Source organism: Callorhinus ursinus, unplaced genomic scaffold (assembly GCF_003265705.2).
Source record: "Callorhinus ursinus isolate GAN/ISIS: 27379988/994484 unplaced genomic scaffold, GSC_fseal_2.0 scaffold33, whole genome shotgun sequence".
NCBI lineage: Eukaryota > Metazoa > Chordata > Mammalia > Carnivora > Otariidae > Callorhinus > Callorhinus ursinus.
The window spans coordinates 14,761,629-14,777,014 of NW_027397095.1; the positions used below are offsets into that span (position 1 = coordinate 14,761,629).

General features: G+C 44.1%; 1 protein-coding gene across 3 annotated transcripts in view; it reads right to left on the minus strand.

Annotated features, from left to right (window-relative positions):
• IL13RA1 (interleukin 13 receptor subunit alpha 1) overlaps nt 1-15,386 on the minus strand; it is an 80,226-nt gene that overhangs the window by 24,365 nt on the left and 40,475 nt on the right. Inside the window, exon 11 of one of the 3 annotated variants that reach the window (XM_025852742.1) lies at nt 1,967-4,438. The exons of the other annotated variants lie outside the window; for them this stretch is intronic. Coding sequence (XP_025708527.1) covers nt 4,346-4,438 — 93 coding nt within the window. The 3' untranslated portion in view covers nt 1,967-4,345. Of the gene's footprint in view, nt 1-1,966; nt 4,439-15,386 lie in introns of those variants that run through there. 3 annotated transcript variants of the gene reach the window in all.

Here is a 15,386-nt window from a genome sequence, read left to right on the forward strand (position 1 = left end):
AATAAATAAAATCTTAAAAAAAGAGCCACAGAAAAGAAAAGGCTTTTTTATTTTTTTAAAGATTTTTAAAGATTTTATTTATTTATTTGACAGAGAGAGACAAAGCGAGACAGGGTACACAAGCAGGGGGAGTGGGGGAGGGAGAAGCAGGCTTCCCGTAGAGCAGGCAGCCCGATGCGGGACTCGATCCCAGGACCCTGGGATCATGACCTGAGCCGAAGGCAGATGCTTAACGACTGAGCCACCCAGGCGCCCCAAGAAAAGACTTTTTAAAATTTTTATTGTTATGTTAGTCACCATACATTACATCATTAGTTTTGGATGTAGTGTTCCATGATTCACTGTTTGTGCATAACACCCAGTGCTCCATGCAGTACGTGCCCTCGTTAATACCCATCACCAGGCTAACCCATCCCCCCGCCCCCCTCCGCTCTAGAACCCTCAGTTTGTTTTTCAGAGTCCATCGTCTCTCGTGGTTCGTCTCCCCCTCCGATTTCCCACCCTTCATTCTTCCCCTCCTGCTTTTTTTTTTTTTTCTTCCTTAACATATGTTGCATTATTTGTTTCAGAGAGTGAGGGGCGCCTGGGTGGCTCAGCTGGCTAAGTGTCCGACTCTGGATTTCAGCTCAGGTCACGATCTCAGGGTCATGAGATCGAGCCCCACATAGGTGACTCCATGCTCCACTCCAGGTGTGGGGCCTGCTGAAGATTCTTTCTCTCTCCCTCTCCTGCCCCTCCTCCACCTTACCTCTCTAAAAAAAATTAATAATAAAGATAGGGAGTGGAAAAAAGGAAATTATTAGCAAGGAATCCATTGTTTTAAGCAAGGTCATCCTCCCAAAGGGAACGGAAAGGGTCTATCAGTAAAATTCCTAGTGCTGAGCAGGAAATTCCATGTTGACTGGTTAAAGGTTAAAGGCTGAAACTGCAGTTACGTATTAAGTCTTGGCTTACTGACTTGGGTTAAGTGACACCATGCTGGGCCCGTGGTTTTCCTTTTAACAACGCGAATGAGAAAAAAAAAACCCTCCATGACACTGAAACCATTTTGCTATAGTTATAGAAAATATGAAACCACATTACCATCTCTTAAGAGGACAGTTATTGAAAACTGATTATTAGGCTCAAATCTCACCTGCTCATGTGACTAATTTCTAACTGGGGGTCCCCCATCATGTATACCAGGACAGTCTCAAGAATGTGCGCGTGTATGCGTGTGTGTGTGTGCACGCACGTGTACACTTGTATTTCTTTTTCTTTTCCCACAGGTTTCCTGCCGCTGGTGGGGGGTCACAATCAGGTTGGTGACGACAGACACTCTCTCCCCGCGGTGGGATGACGTCGTGGGCAACAGGCCAGAGCCGCTCCCCGAGCTCTAAGGTGGTGTTGGTGAAGGTCACGCCCTTGACTATGGTGACACGCTGCTCTGCCGGGAGGTGTTGCAGTCTTGGTAACCCTTCTTCACCAGGACCGCCCAAACCACCAGGTATGTCAGGATGGAGATGCGCAGGCAGCCGGCAGAGTCGCCCCCACCCCCACCCCGTCTTTGGCAATGACATACTTTGCTGTCCTGCCGTTGGAACGACGACAGATGGAGCCCCTTGCAGCCGCCTGCCCCGTGGAGCTGCCTCAGCTGTACCTGCGGACCCCGCTCTCCCTCCTGGGCCCCCCACCCCCGCCCTGCAGCCACCCCGCAGTGCATTTCCCTTAATTACCACAACTACGGTTTATCAAATACTTGCGTCCCTTTAGGTACCGCTGATACTAAACTCGGTGCATGTTCTTATCAGAAAACACAGGCGCACCGAGAACAGCAGAGCAGCTTATAAGAAATGACTGTAAGATAAAATAGCTGTTTTGGATTTTTTTTTTTCCCCACAACATTTATTCTTTTAACTCCAATTTTTCCGCCACCCACTCCTCACAACGCTTTACCCCAAAATAAGACCAAAGGAGAACATGTGGGTGACATACAAAAAGACAGTATTTATTTCACTCAAACTTTCCTATAAGAAGTTGAACAAAATGATCCCTAGTTGAAGGCATTACCAAAAATATTCTTAACATTGTTTCGCGTATCCCTTTAGTGCCCAGATAGAGGAAAAACTTATCTGAATGAAAGAATAAGAATGACCATCCTTACACTGGGTTTACTTAGGTGGGTGGAGGGAAAGATAATCCATATAGTTTAGGCATGACACAGCGAATGAACCTACGTGTTTCCTACAGGTTATGGAAATCCCACTGATGTACTCAAGTTCCCGAGAGCTCCCAACACCGGGCGAATCACTCTTCAGCAATTCTCCAACAGCCATAGGTACTCCTGTAGTTTGCTGCCCCCCTTTCCTTCAACTATCTGACTGCTCAAAGCGGAGAATGGAAACCAAGTGTGATGTTCCCGCTCCCGGGCTGTGACTGTCACCATCTGCAGTCCCTTGGGGAACCATGATCCCAAAGCATCCCCTCCCTCACTGCCATCTAAATAGGATATCAGGAAAAATGGCCCTGGCTGAGGCATGTAGGTGTTTTGCTTTCCAGAATTAAAATAGACTTGACTGGGAGAGAATCTCATTCCGACACAGGAAAACCAAATGCTCTCTCTAGAGAACTGCAGAACAAGGTGGGACATCTACTCTGCCTGTCTCTCACCTCAATCTGACCTAAAAAAAAAAAAAAAAAAAGGCACAGGGAGGAAACACGTTGACATCTACCCCTGGCCCACAATTTCCTCCGACAAGCCAGGGCACACTCCTCCTCCGCGGCCGTGCCAGCCGGTGGCCACCTGGGCCCAAACCTCTGACCTCCTGTCGTCCCCTAAAAGCAGGAGCTGCAAGTCGCAACATCTGATTGCTGCCCACGGGTGAGTGTCTGGAGAACCTGCGGTATCACATTTTCAAGTTCTTATCAGGGATCGGAGTCCGTGCGTCGGGGGAGAGAGACTCGGGGGGGGGGGGGGGGGGGCTTCTCGCTTCCACGCTTCTTTAAATTTGGAGGAAGGAGGAGGAGTGGTGGGAGCATCTCTGTGGGTCTGATGCAGGGCTGGGTGAGAATGGAACCCTAACTGAGTATGCAAAAAAAAAAAAATACAAATGTTGGAGCCTCAGATGTTGTCCATACAAGAAGCAAAACCTACTCATAACCAGTCGTGGCTGGAAGGGAAAAGGGGAAGACGGAACTATTCCTTTCTGAAGCCAAGAGCAAAGCTCGAAGTGAAGATAATACCTCGTTTCTGCTTAGAAAATGCATAGAGAAATAGTACACACTGAAAACCTTCCAAGAAATGCAGACTCAACGCAGAAGTTACAAAATATGCAAGAATCAGTCATTGTTTCTTAGTCTCCTCACACTTTACCTGAGATGCAAATTACTCCCTGCCCCTCTAGGTGTTCTGCGCAGCTTTACGTCCTAATTTCTAGCCAGAAGGGAAAGACCCGCTGGCTGCCGGGAATGAAGGTGCACGTGGACGGCCAAGGTCTGGCACCTGACCGGTGGAGATAAAGTGGTAAGGACAGAGGGGTCTCGGCCCAACTGTCGTCCGTCCGAGTGAGCGGCGCCTCCGGGCTGGGGGCCAAGTGCAGGGGCACGGGGGGTGGGGGGGGGCGAGCATCTGCTCTGAGCAGTGGAAGGGAAGAAGGCATGGGCTGCACACCCTCACACCCAGCAAGTCCTGCCACCCGCTACGGGGGCCCCCAAAAGCCTGCCGTGGCTTTGAAAGGTGTCAGGAAAGGAGCGGCCTCTGCTTTTTCTGGAGGTGCCCTCCTCGGGGCCAGGGCTGATGTCCGAGCCTTTCCAAGCGGAGACACCTGCTGCTCACGGCGATGAGGATTCCAGGCTGCTAAGAGGTTTCAGAGCCACACACATTCCTCCACAAGATCCCAAGCAACAGATAACAGATTTTATCAATTTCGTTTGCTAGAAGTTCTCTGTGACTCAGGGGCTGGCATGAGCAACTGCACCCAAAATGAGTTTCACACAAAATCGAATGTGTTGGTTTTGTTGGACACAGAGAATACAAAGCAGGCACAGATCCCTCAGTTGTCACAACTCTTGGTAAGATTAACTCTACCGCCATCATCGCTGTTTGCTTTGTCCCTGACTTTGAAGGCGTCGCGAGGGCGGTCTGCTTTCACAATTCGACAACAAGGACTCCACTCTCTTCACCAAAGAGCCCCTTACGTTTAGTTTCTCAGTGCTCCATTCAACAGAAAGACCGCGGCTCTTCTGAGCTGCCTGTTTTTAAATGGCCCAGTAGTTTCAGTTTCCGTTTCACGAGTTCCCAGATAACAAATGCAGAATGGGATGAATCTTCACAAGGTCATGCTGAAGGTTAAAATAAATATCCCCGTCACTGAGAGGTTCTCTTCAGGTTTTCTATCAGCACCACAGAGTCGGTCTCTTCTTTGGTTTGCTTCTCATAGATGTCATACTTCTTCCAGTGCTGGAAGGAAAACACACACACACACACACACACACACACACACACACACACACACGATGACTCTTGTAAATAATGTTCTCTCCCTGAGGACCAGCGGCCAGGGCTTATTTTTAGGTTTATGTGTTGGAACCAGGAGTGTATGTTATCCTGTTACGGTTTTGGTTTGGGGTTGTTTTTGTTTGTTTGTTTTGTTTTTTTACTAAGAATCTTCATCTATTTGAACAATTCATGAAACAAAACCATCGGGAATTAACATTCAAGGGGGAGGGGAGAGTGTGGGATTGTTACATGATGTCTGATAGCTATCTTGAGAGAGAAAGTAGACATCTCCAAAACTGGAAACACAGTCTTTTGAAGAAGAAGAATATAAGGGTGGCGTGCTTTTCTTCCATTAACTGTTACTACCTTCATTTTCTTGCCACTCAAATTTGGCCATTGCCCCAGAGATAATAGGCTCAAAAAGTCAACCAGCGTTGAGGTCAATGGCAATATATAAAATGTCCCCAAAAGTCTTAGTGCAGTTAAAACTTTTGAAAGACCCTATATTAACAGTTTCATGCTAGACATGAATTTGCTTGAACCGGGAATCATGCACTCAAAGGTAAGTTCATCCTGAGCTCAATGTTAAGTGTGTCTCTTAATGGCAAAAGCCAGTATCCTGGCCTTTGCCTTCTTTACTTACAAAACAAGGGAAAGGGTAGAACCTGAGCTCAGTCGCCTCATCTGTAAAATAAAGTTGCTGGACCAAACCAGGGGTCAGCAAACTGTGGTGGAAGGGCTGGATCCAATAGGCTGCCTGTTTGTAAATAAAGTTTTATCGGCACCCGACACGCCTCCTCGCTTCTGTGCCCTCTGTGGCTGCTTTCAGGTTACCACAGCAGAGGTGAGTTGCCATGACTAAGACCGAATGGCCGGGTGAGTCAACAATGTTCCCTCTCTGGCTCTTTACAGGAAAAGTTTGCCACCCCTGTGCTAGATTATTTCTAAGCTCCTCTGCGCTGACGTTTTCTGGTTTAAGAAGCCTAGTAGGAAAGGAAAGGGAAAGCAGAAAAACAGAAGCAAGAGCAAAAGTGATGCTTCCGCTGCCTCGGGCTGTCTAATGAGAGATGGACTAAGCAGGTTGGGAGCACCCGGTCTTAGAAAGCACAGGCAGGGACGAGTTGAGAGAAACTGCTGAAAATATCCAAATTATTCTAAATAAGTGATTGAACCCTCATATTCCTAGTAGAATGGCTAAAATAAAAAAATACTGACATTCCCAAGTGCCGACAAAGATGCAGAGTAACCGGGTCTCTCCTATAGTGTTGGTGGAAATGTAAAATAGCACAGCCTCCATGGAAAACAGTTGGATGGTTCCTTATAAAATGAAACATACATCTACTTCATGACCCAGGAGTCCCACCCCTAGGTATTTACCCAAGAGAAGTAGAAACCTATGTCTACATAAAGACACATACATGAATGTGTATAGTAGCTTTCTTCAAAAAAGCCCCAAACTGGAAACAAGCCCACTGTCCTTGAACAAGTGAACAGTAAAATAAAACTGTGGTATAGCCATATCACGGAATGTTGTTCGACAACGAAAAGGAATGAACCACTGATAGACACAACAACACGGATATCTCTTAAATGCACTGTGCTAAGTGAAATAAGCCAGATCCCAAAAGCTATGTGTTTGAGGATTCCATTCGTAAGACATTCTAGAAAAGGCAAAAATTTAGGGATACAAAACAGATCAGTGGTGGCAAGAGTACAAGGTCAGGGGTGAGGGGACTGACTACAAAGGGGTACGAGGGACCCTTTTGGAGGACGATGAAAATGTTCTAGATCTTGACCGGCATGAGCGGTGGCGACAAAACTGCACACATCTGCTACAACCACAACCGTACAGAATAACTGCATGCTTAAAAAGAAGAAATTGTATTTTACATAAATCAAATCAACAAACCTGGCTTTTGAAAATGTGAAATGCACAGGATCTAATAAGAAACAGTCTGAAAAAAATTACATAACCTTGAAATAATGGCTTATTCAATAAATGGCACTAAGACAACTGGCTAAGCATTTGAAAAATAAGGTTAAACCCTACTTGACAGCCCACGTGGATAAATTCCCTACGGATGAAAGACCTAAGTGTAAAAAACAAAATCAAATAAGAACTAGAAAAATATAGTGGGCAACAAGCACATCAATCTGAGATGGAAAAAGGCTTCCTGCACACAAAAAATACAGGAAGATTTGAATGCATAAAAAAAGAAAAACACCATTAAATACCCTAAATACTACACAGAGGCAAACGGACAACAAGCAAAGGATTAATAGCTGATAGATAAAAAGAGCTTTACAGGGGCACCTACCTGGGTGGCTCAGTTGGTGGAGCATCTGGTCATGATCCCAGGGTCCTGGGATCGAGCCCCCCGGATCGGGCTCCCTGCTCATCGGGGAACCTGCTTCTCCTTCATCTGCCCCTCCCCCCTCCCCCCTGCTCATACTCTCTCTCTCTCTTGCTCTCTTTCTCTCCCCCAAATAAATAAAATCTTTTTTTTTAAAGAGCTTTACAAACTACCAAGTTTCCAAAACATGAAAATGGCAAGGAAAAAGAAATGGACAATGGACAAGAATTTCACAAAAGAATTCAAGCCCATAAACATACAAAACAATACAAAAGTTGATATATAAAATGAAAACAGGATGCCCTTTTCTTGTCTGTCAATTGGCAAGAATTAAAAAAAAAAAAAAGAGACTGACAAAAGCATGGCAAAACCACTGTTCAGACATACTATGGCTGGGTGTGTACGCTGGTATAACCTACTTGTAATCTATGCTTCTTGTGAAAAAGCTAAAAGTATGTATTCTAATTGCCCCCCTTTCCTTAATCTCAAGGAATCATACTCTACGCGTGTAACCAGGGTGTTTAATTTAGCAGCATGTATTACAGACTTTTATATATCAGTAAAATTAAGCTACCTCATTTTCTTTACCCTCTGCACAATATTTCATCGCATGAAGGCACCATAATTTATTGAATCAGTATCCTTAATAGATATTTAGCCTGTATATCCTTTCTGGATGACAATTTGTCAATATTAATCAAAGAGTTTAAAAAACATAATCTCCTCTGATCCAGCAATCTTACCTGTAACAATATATCCCTCCCCCAAATAATAAAATATATATGCTAATATAGCTATGAAATGATGCCTATAATGATGAAAATTTAGAATTGATCTAAATGCCCAATAATAGGGACTTGGTTAAGTACATCATGATATATTCACACAATGGAATACTATTTAGCCATTAAAAAAGTATATTATAGGACCAGGGTTGGCAAACTTCTGTCAATGGCCAGATAATAGATATTTTCAGCTTTGAGTCTCTGTCCCCAAAACTCACTCTGCTGTTATAGCATGAAAACAGCCACAGAGAACATGTAAATAAGCAGGTGTGACTGTCTTCCAAAAAAACTTTAACGGATGCTGACATCTGAATTTCAGATAATTTTCATGTGCTAGGACAAAATATTCTTCTTTAGGTCTTGTCAACTATTTAAACGTATAAAAACCATTCTTAGCTTGCAGGCTGTAGACAAGCAAGCGGCAGACAAGATGTGGCCCGTGGTCCGTAGTTTACAGAGGAATCCTGGGAGGAAGGTAGTGGTTGGCAGCATAGTTTTGTTTTTGTTTTTAAAGATTTTATTTATTTGACAGAGAGAGAGAGAGCAAGCACAAGGTGGGGGAATGGCAGGCAGAAGGAGAGAGAGAAGCAGATTCAGGGAGCCCGACGCGGGGCTCGATCCCAGGACCTCGGGATCATGACCTGAGCCGAAGGCAGACGCTTCACCGACTGAACCCCCCAGGCGCCCTGGCAGCATAGTTGTTTTTTTTTTTTTTTTAAGATTTTAATTATTTATTTGACAGAGAGACACAGCGAGAGAGGGAACACAAGCAGGGGGAGTAGGAGAGGGAGAAGCAGGCTTCCCGCTGAGCAGGGAGCCCGATGTGGGACTTGATCCAAGGACCCTGGGACCATGACCTGATCTGAAGGCAGGACACCCAGTGACTGAGCCACCCAGGCGCCCAGCAGCATAGTTTTTAAATGTCCCCAAATGCCACCATAGAAAACACAAGTAGGAAAGGTAACTAGGGTAAGGAGGGAAGCAACAGCCAAATCCACAGACACAATCTATGACAGAACCGGATCAAAATGATTCCCCCGTGAACCCCGAAATACGAATGGGTGGGACAAATTTGAGACAGCTACAAGAGCACAATGGAATCAGTTATGGAGGGGTATGGAGAGGGAACCAGCCGGACATCTGATAGATCTGAGAACTCTAAAATAACTCAAACCTCAGCAAGCTAATTTATGAACAACAACTAAGACTGGCAGGGGTTTGCCCTTTCAAATAGTGACTGAGTGCAAGGAGTCCACGGTAGAGCCTGGGAGCTGCCCAGGCCCCATGAACTCTCAAAACAATCCAAAGTTCCCTTCCAGGGCCAAGTCCCACTCTGAGGAGCAACTGGGGCACATAGACGCCACATTGACCCAGACAGAGACAGGGTGGCTCAGTGGGTTAAGCAGCCAACTCTTGACTTCAGCTCAGGTCATGATCTTAGTAGGGTCCTGGGATCCAGCCCCGAGTTGGGCTCCGCACTCAGCGGGGAGTCTGCTTGAGATTCTCTCACTCTCTCTCCCTCTGCCCCTACTCCCGCTCGCGCGCACACACACACACTCTCTAAAATAAATAAGTATATTTTTTTGAACATCTTAGAAAACATGAAGGTGGATAAAAATTATTCAGGAGGATGTGACAAATATAGAAGATGGGCAAAGAAAACAAGGGAACAGAAAAAGTGAAGCCTATAAGTAAAGACATTTTTACTGAAATTAAAAACAAACATCTGAGACTGCATACTGAAAGGGTACACCACCTACCTCAGAAATCAAGCCTGGATGACCAACACCACCAAGACATATTCTGGTAAAATTATTGGACTTGGAAGAAATAAAGCTTTTGACAATCGGACAGAAAAGAACAAGTGTTTGTTGGTTTGTTTTTAAGTAAGCTCTACACTCAACATGGGGCCCAAATTCATGACCCCGAGATCAAGGGTCACACACTCCACTGACGGACCCACCCAGGTGCCCCGAGACCAAGTATTTCAATACAGAAAATTACATTGTCAGCAGACTTGGACAACATTTTATGCCAGAAGAAAATGGATGCCACATTTAAGATACCCAAGGCAAGAACATGTGAGCCATGAATTTTATATCTAGCTAAAATGACTTTCAATTATTAATGCAGCAGACTCCATCAATGTGTAAATAATTCAGGAAATGCTGGTCCCATGAATCCTCCCTGAGAAAACATTTAGAGCTTCAAACAACCAAAGTGACTGGAGAGACATGAACATGAAGACCAGTAGTGAGCATCACGTATATATACCCACCCAGAATGAAGACCACATGAGGGTTCTAAGGGAGACACTGTGGTATAGAATAGTTACCTGCACTGACAATGCAGACACTGGACAAACTTCAAAAAAGGAGAGAGAACAGGGAGAACATATAGGAAAATGGCTCTTTTCAATAATCATCAAAACTTATTTTATAATTTGTCAGAATTTCAGAAATTCCTTCAGTTCCACCTGTTTCTCATCTGTTAAATTCAATTAAAATTAAATATGAGCATTGTATTAAAACATATCCTATGACTGCCTCAGAGTCTAGACTGGAGAATCAGGATGCCTGGGTTCAGCCCCCACGTCTGACTCTTGTCCGTTAAGTTTGGATCCTAGCTCTGTTGTGTCCTCACAATGTAACCTGGAGCAAGCTACACCTATTCCCCCTCTGGTACCTCACCTTCATCGGTGTGCTGGAGATAAGGCCGACTGCAAGATGGGGACACACTAACGAAGGAAGTGCGTAGAAAAGTGTCTGATACATAGCAAAAATTCAGTAAGTACAAACTATTATTATTGCTGTCATCTGTTACTCCATTTATGATTAAAAGTTCCATTTCTCTCTGTTGTTCACATAACATTAGAGATGTTTATATCAGGGTGATAGGATGAAGAGTGATGTTATTTTTCTCTTTTGGTGATCTGTATTTCTCCTTTCTCTATAATAAATACATGTTGCTTTTAAAAAATATTTTTTTATTTTTAAAAATGCATGCTGACGATTACACCTTCATTGGTTTCTAGTTGTTAGATCCAATGGTTAGCTGGGCTGGACAGCGGGATAAAAAAAAACAATCTATTTTAATGAGGTGAACACCGCAGCGGAGATGGCTTCCAAGAAGACATTAATTTTTTCAATTGCCTTTTTTTTTTCATTTCTAAAACTCAGATTACTCTCATTTTCATTCATCATCAGCATTGTGGTCTTTTCCTGAGGACTGCTTTTATGAATAAGTCCGTGTAAGAAAAGGGAACAAATGCTCTGACCTATTATTCAATTTTGTGAATTATATGCCAGTCTATTTTTAAAATTACTTGCAGAAAAAAAAATAAATCCACAAAATTACCCATCTGTAATTCGATTCTCACAGTGCCAATTTTTTAAAACAAGGTAATCAACGACAGAATAACGGCCAAAGATGAAAAAGAACATAGATGGAAAAAAGAAAAATCAGGTTTGGGAGGCTACCACCACTGGGTTTTAGTCGTTAGTCATCCAATCCTAGAAAAGCAGCGGGCTACGTAGGCTTTTATATTTTAAAGAAATAAACAAATTTCGTGGTTTCATGGAACACTAAATGTCCAGTTAAGAATACTTTCAAGGTCTGGTTGGTTCCCACAGTGCATTTTCCCTAGAAGCGAAGTGGGTTTCGTGCCCCTAAGCCCTGTGCATAACAGTGGCCTCTTGTAGGAATACAAGTCAACGGATTACATGCCCTGGTTTTCTTCAGATCAACATCCACAACAGAAAGTTGAACCATATAAACTGGGGGTCGCCACTGCCTTAAAAATCATTGCAGCTTAAAAAAGAACCAGTTGAGGGGCCCCTGGGTGGCTCAGTTGGTTGATCGACTGCCTTCGGCTCAGGTCATGATCCTGGAGTCCCGGGATCGAGTCCCGCATCGGGCTCCCTGCTCAGCGGGGAGCCTGCTTCTCCCTCTGACCCTCATGCTCTATCTCATTCTCTCTCTCAAATATATAATTAAAATCTTAAAAAAAAAAAAAAAAAGGAACCAGTTGAGGGGCGGCCGGCTGGCTCAGTCGGTAGCACATGAGATTCTTGATCTCGGGGTTGTGAGTTCGAGCCCCACGTTGGGGGTGGAGTTTACTTAAATTAAAAAAAAAAAAAAAAGAACCGGTTGAATGTGGTGTGAAGGGGATGAAGGTGGTACCATTTAAGGTGGCTATGGCTCCAACCCTTTAAAAATGTCTTTAAAAATTGAGAAGTAAAGGGAAAGAATTAAACACATACCTGCCTTCCTAGCAGAAACAGAATTTCAGAAAAACCAAAGAGCTGAGTTAATGACTCAAAGCAGTGCTTTAGAGAAAAGGGGCAGCTTATAAATGTAGAGTAGATGACAGATGAGAAAAATCGTCACTTTGAACGCCTGCTGAAATTCTTGATTCACTCAAGGAGACCAACCAGCACAGAAAGCATTAGCTACAGAGCTGAGCTAAAGCGCCAACAGGGCGCTCACTGACAGGGTGCTAACCCAGCACCGCGCAGACCATCTTCAGCCAGCGAGGGGGGAAATAAGCATCAAGGGGCAGGAGGGGACACCCCGTTATCGCCCTACACACAGCGCTCCCTCTTTGCGTCCCTAACGGTGCCATGACTGGATCCGACCTGGCTCCCCACGATTGGGGGACAGCTGGAAAAACTGCAACAGGGGCTGAGTATTAGATGATATTAAGGAATATGAATCCTTTTTAAAAGGACGGCCATTCTATTCTGCTTATGTAGGAAAGTGTTCCTAATTTTTCTTGCGTTCCTAGTTTTTAAAGATACATACTGAAGCGAGAAAAAAAAAAAAAAGGAAGAAACAACTCAGCAGTATCTGGAAGTCGACTCCCAGTTAGAAAGCCACTTTCCAATCAGGAATGTGAAACTGGCACGGTGCTGAAAACATAGTTGGTTTCCAAGAAGCGGGGGAAGAATAGATAATTTTTTATGGATGAAACAGAAATGCAGATGCGGAGAGCAATCCCCTCTGCACAGCCCCCCGCCCCCCAGACGTGGCCCGCAGCCCAATTAGTCACAAAGGAAAGGCAAGCAGCAAAGCCACAGGAAGAAATGCTGTTGGCCACAATGTTACTATAGTGATGAACAAAACACTGTCAAAACACTAGGAACCTTAAGAAAAACTATACAGAGGATTTCATTCCTTCGTGGCCACACCTAAATGAGGTTTTTTCTGTTTTTGTTTTTGTTTTTTTTCCCTAAAGAACCACTATGGATGGTGTAGTGGGGAAGAAGAGTATTAAGAAAGGACAGGGATTATTTCTCGGGATTAGGAGGTGGTAACTCTGGGCTACCGTGGCTTCTGGTTCAGGTTCTGCCATGACCTCTCTCGGGACAGTCCCTGAGAAACATCTCTAGGGCCTCCACTGTCCCTGTCTCTAAAAATGAGGGGGTAGGACTAGCATCTTAGCATCTTAACAATTCATGGTTAAAGATAAATAATTCAACACATGAAACGTCCACCTCACTGGATGACCTGTAGGGCTATGTTCACTGTATAATTCGATAATTCTAGAAGTAAAAGGCTCATCTTTCTGCTGCATATGCAGTTCCACTGGGGGAGAACTACTGCCATGTAGAGAAAAGAAGATTATTCATTTGCTTAAAAAGAAAACATGAAAATTTGTTCTATTACCCTTTCCCCTGTCTGGCATTTTTATTATACTTTCAGTTTTAAACCCTGATTTTATTTAATGGTCTGCAACCACCACAAACAAAAACATCTTATGCTTTTAGTGGTCCCATCTTGTCAGTGTATCTGCCTCGCTAAATTATAGAATTCTGACTCATCGGGACAACATATTATCCTCTAGACAGCAAATTGAAAAAAAGCAATTTTCCCATCTCTGAGAAAGATAATTGATCTGATTTTGCTGTCAATGTTACCATCATTCACTCTATCACTCAGGCTCCAAACCTTGAGATTATTTTTACTCTCTGTACCTTTCATCGCCCACAGAGTCCCCACGTTGTAATGAGTTGCCTTTAATAATGTCTCTTGCGTCAATCTCCTCTGCTGCGACCTAAGTTCAAGTCCCTATTATCTCTCAAACCCGGATGACCAAAATATTCTCTTTTCCCTTAATGACTTGTACATGGTTCCTTTTTATTATGAAAGTAATACCTGCTCATTACAGGCAATTTGGAAATTTCACAAAGGCAGAGAATAACATTAATTATCCGCGCAGCCCTTCTGCCCCGAGATGATCATTTTGATTCCTTTCCTTCCACTCGTTGTTCTATGTGTATGTTCATGTGTTTTTATCCAAATTAGGATTGCAGTGTACTCTGTAGGGATGATGTTTCTTACTCTTGTATCGTGAGTCTATTGCTGTGACATTAAATGCTTTGAAAGCCTAACTTATTTTTTATGAGGACACGGTAAGGAACAGAAGCCCAGCACCTGATGTGCTGTATCCACACAGCAGACTTTCAAGGACCAGTCAGAGGTGTCCGAGGACCTGCGCCATCTCCAGCCCCCGGCTGCTAGCGCACTAGCTGGGGAGATGAAGAAAGAGATGGGGTTCTTCCTAAGGAAAATAGCCACAACAGCGTTTTTCAAAGTGGGCTCTGCAAACCATCTCACCAGAATAGAAACCCTCTGTGGGCTCCTGTTAAATACGCAGATTCCTGGGGCCTGTCACAGACCTGCGCAGTCAGACTTGCTGGGGGCAGGGCCTGGGATGCTCTATTCTTGCAAGCGTTCCAGTTGGTTGTGACTCAACTAAAGGTGAAGAGCCACTGGTTGCCATATTCCCTCTTGGTGACAGTGTACCATCTCCTCATCAGGCACCTGACTTTGGGACCCACCTGCCTGGTGATGCCCTATTCGCCCGGGGTCTGGCAGCGTGACCATGACTTGGTGAGAAAGTGATCCAGATGCATCCTCTCCTGAAAGCACATCGGCCTCCCTGCCTTCCTTCCCCCACTATACATCATCGTTGCTATTGTGAATCACTTGTTATGACAAGAATTGTTTGGGGAGGGGCGCCAGGCTGGCTCGGTTGGCCCAGCATGTGACTCTTCATCTCGGGGTCATGAGTTCAAGCCCCATGTTGGGCGTAGAGCTTACTTTTTGAAAAGAAAAAAAGAAAAAGAACTGCTTGGGGATTAACAATAAATGGAAAGTTATCAACAGTAAGACTAATCACTGACGCTTACTGAGCACTCATGAATGCTTGTGTGCTAAGTGGTTTTTATGGTATTAAATTAATTGAACCCACATACCACCACCATGAGGCAGGCGCTATCACTACCTCCACTTTACAAATGAGAACACTTAGGCACAGAGAGGTTAAGGAAGTCACCTGAGGTCAGACAGATGGTAAATTAGATTTGAATCCAGACAATCTGACTCCAGAGCCCAGGCCATTATGTGCTATGCTGTACTACTTCACTAAATTAACTGCCCTGTGCCTGATATTACTAATTTAAAATATATGTAATAATATTGATATTTATTCCATTTAGTGTCTTTGTTATTTTATGTGGGTGAATGTACTTATCAGGGAAACCTGAAACTCTTTGGTTCCCTTGAGGTCTTGGGTTTTCCAGCCACAAATTCTAGCATGAGAGTCTGCAGCAAACTAACCATAACAGTTCGGGTGGGTTTGCCTTGTCCTCAGAGGCCAGCTTTCCAGGCAATAACACGAAGAGAATCTATTTCAATTGTTTACCCTATCTTTATATTTCCCCACGTCTCCAAGAGTCAGAAGCTCTGTCTATGGACTGGTTTCAA